Source organism: Alligator sinensis, unplaced genomic scaffold (assembly GCF_000455745.1).
Source record: "Alligator sinensis unplaced genomic scaffold, ASM45574v1 scaffold1343_1, whole genome shotgun sequence".
NCBI classification, from domain to species: domain Eukaryota; kingdom Metazoa; phylum Chordata; order Crocodylia; family Alligatoridae; genus Alligator; species Alligator sinensis.
The window spans coordinates 201,660-203,478 of record NW_005842810.1 but is presented as its reverse complement, the minus strand read 5'-3'; the positions used below and the strand labels follow the sequence as shown (position 1 = coordinate 203,478).

The following is a 1,819-nucleotide window of genomic DNA, read 5'->3' as shown; positions in this document are numbered from 1 at the left end:
AACTTGCCTGAAGATGTGAGAGAAGGCAGGAGGCAGAGCTGCTGAATAGAAAGCTGTGATTATTATATGCAGGGTAGGGATGGGGGAAGGAGACAGGATGGGAGCACTGCTGGGAGAGGCCAGGTGGGGAGGAGAGAGGAAAAAGGAAGCAGTTCACCAACTGGGGGTCATAAAAGCTTTTTTTCTTTTTTTTTTTAATAATTTTTTTTTGTGTCCCTGGTCAAATTAGCCAGATAAGTTCCAAATCCTTTGAATCCTTCAAGAACCGTATGTGCCCCTACTACCAGCAAGTATCCTTGACTCCAGACCCTTCAGCCTGGAGCTTCAGATACTTCCAAATATTTTGGCAAGCATCCTATGTGCAAGCCGAAGCCCCGAGGCTTAGGGTTCGGATGCCCCCAGGTTGTGCTCAGCTGCAGGAGCAGGCTAGGGAGGAATCTCCCATTTCCATAAAGTTGGAGTGTAGCTGAGATTCTCTTGCTGGAAGCTGGTGACTGGGAAGTTAACTATGAAGCTCTTGTAGGGAGTCCTGTCCCCAAGCAGACAAGGGTGCACCCTCCACTACACAGTGCCATTTTAATTGCATTACCTCGGTCAGAGTATTTCCCATGCCAGGGAAGTATATGGGGGTCATAAAAGCTACGCCAGGGAATGGGATGGGAATGGCAGGTGATGCTTCCGATGGTCCTGAAGGCTAGTGCATCTCCGATTGCTTCTGGCACAACAGCACTTCATGGTGACCCCACCACCCCACAGGTCAGTCAGGCCGACCCCACCTGGGGCCAAGCTGAGCACCCGTGTCTCCAGGTACATGATAGTGATAATATTTGTACCATCATTTCAACCCCTGTGCAATGTACGATCAATAACAGTAAAAGTGTTCAAAACATACAATAATTTTTGAGGCAGCTAACTGATGTTGCACATGCAAAAAACCCCAAAACAACCCAAGTCACTCACAGGGAGCCTGAACTGATTTTTGGGAGGTGGGGGTTGTTTTGTGTTGTTTTGTTTAAATTCATTTGTCATGTTCCAAGCCAAATCAGCCAAATCAAGTCCAAATCTGTGAGTCAGTCCAGAATCATAAGTGACCCCACAAGTGGCAAACATCCTCCACCCCCTCCAGGGGTTCAGGGTATTTCCCAAGTCTTTTGGCAAGCATCCTATGTGCAGGCCCAAGCCTGGAGGTTTGTGGTTCGGATGCCCCCAAGTTTCACCTGCCCTCAGCCATATGGCCCAGGAGCAAGCTAGGGCGGAGCCTCCCATTTCCACACTGTGGGCTTGAAGCCCCAACACCTCAGCGGGTACTAAACCGCACCAGATGAAGTTATCCCCGGGAACGCTTACGGAAAACTGCCTTCAGACGCGCGGTGCTTCCTCTGCCAGGCAAGACTTCTGGGTTTGCTATCGGGACCTTCTTCAGACTGCTTGCCTCCAAAGACCTGGTTCATCTGTGACGACCCCGTGCTCGCTCGCTCGCTCGCTCACTGAGAGTTAGGGTGAGCAAGAGCAAGTCCACAAGAAGACTTATTTGCATACTTAGCGGCATGCTTATGCACGTAGCTTTTCAGGAAATACGACCGCGTTGAGCTTCCGATATCATCATTTTGAGCTTCCAAGAGGATTATTTCCTATTTCGGACCTGACAACTATGCCCCACCCCCCGTGCTTCAGGCGGCCCAGCGCTTCCTGGTGCTCGGGGCCGGGCTCGCTCGGGCGCTCAGCGCAGCGACCAGCGCTGCCGGAGGAGGCGGGAGCACTGCAGGAGCCCCAGGCCCCGCCCCGTGCGAGCTCCCGCGGCTTCACCGGCCCGGGGCTG

General features: G+C 52.3%; 1 protein-coding gene across 3 annotated transcripts in view; it reads right to left on the bottom strand.

Annotated features, from left to right (window-relative positions):
• The window catches only part of MCM9 (minichromosome maintenance 9 homologous recombination repair factor), a 60,757-nt gene extending 58,949 nt beyond the window's left edge, over nt 1–1,808 (bottom strand). For all 3 annotated transcript variants that reach the window (XM_006035163.3, XM_025191331.1, XM_006035164.3), the window contains exon 1: nt 1,348–1,808. In XM_006035163.3, the coding sequence (XP_006035225.1) occupies nt 1,348–1,451 (104 nt within the window). In that variant the 5' untranslated portion in view covers nt 1,452–1,808. The remainder of the gene's footprint in view (nt 1–1,347) is intronic.
• Between the last annotated feature and the right edge of the window lie 11 nt (nt 1,809–1,819).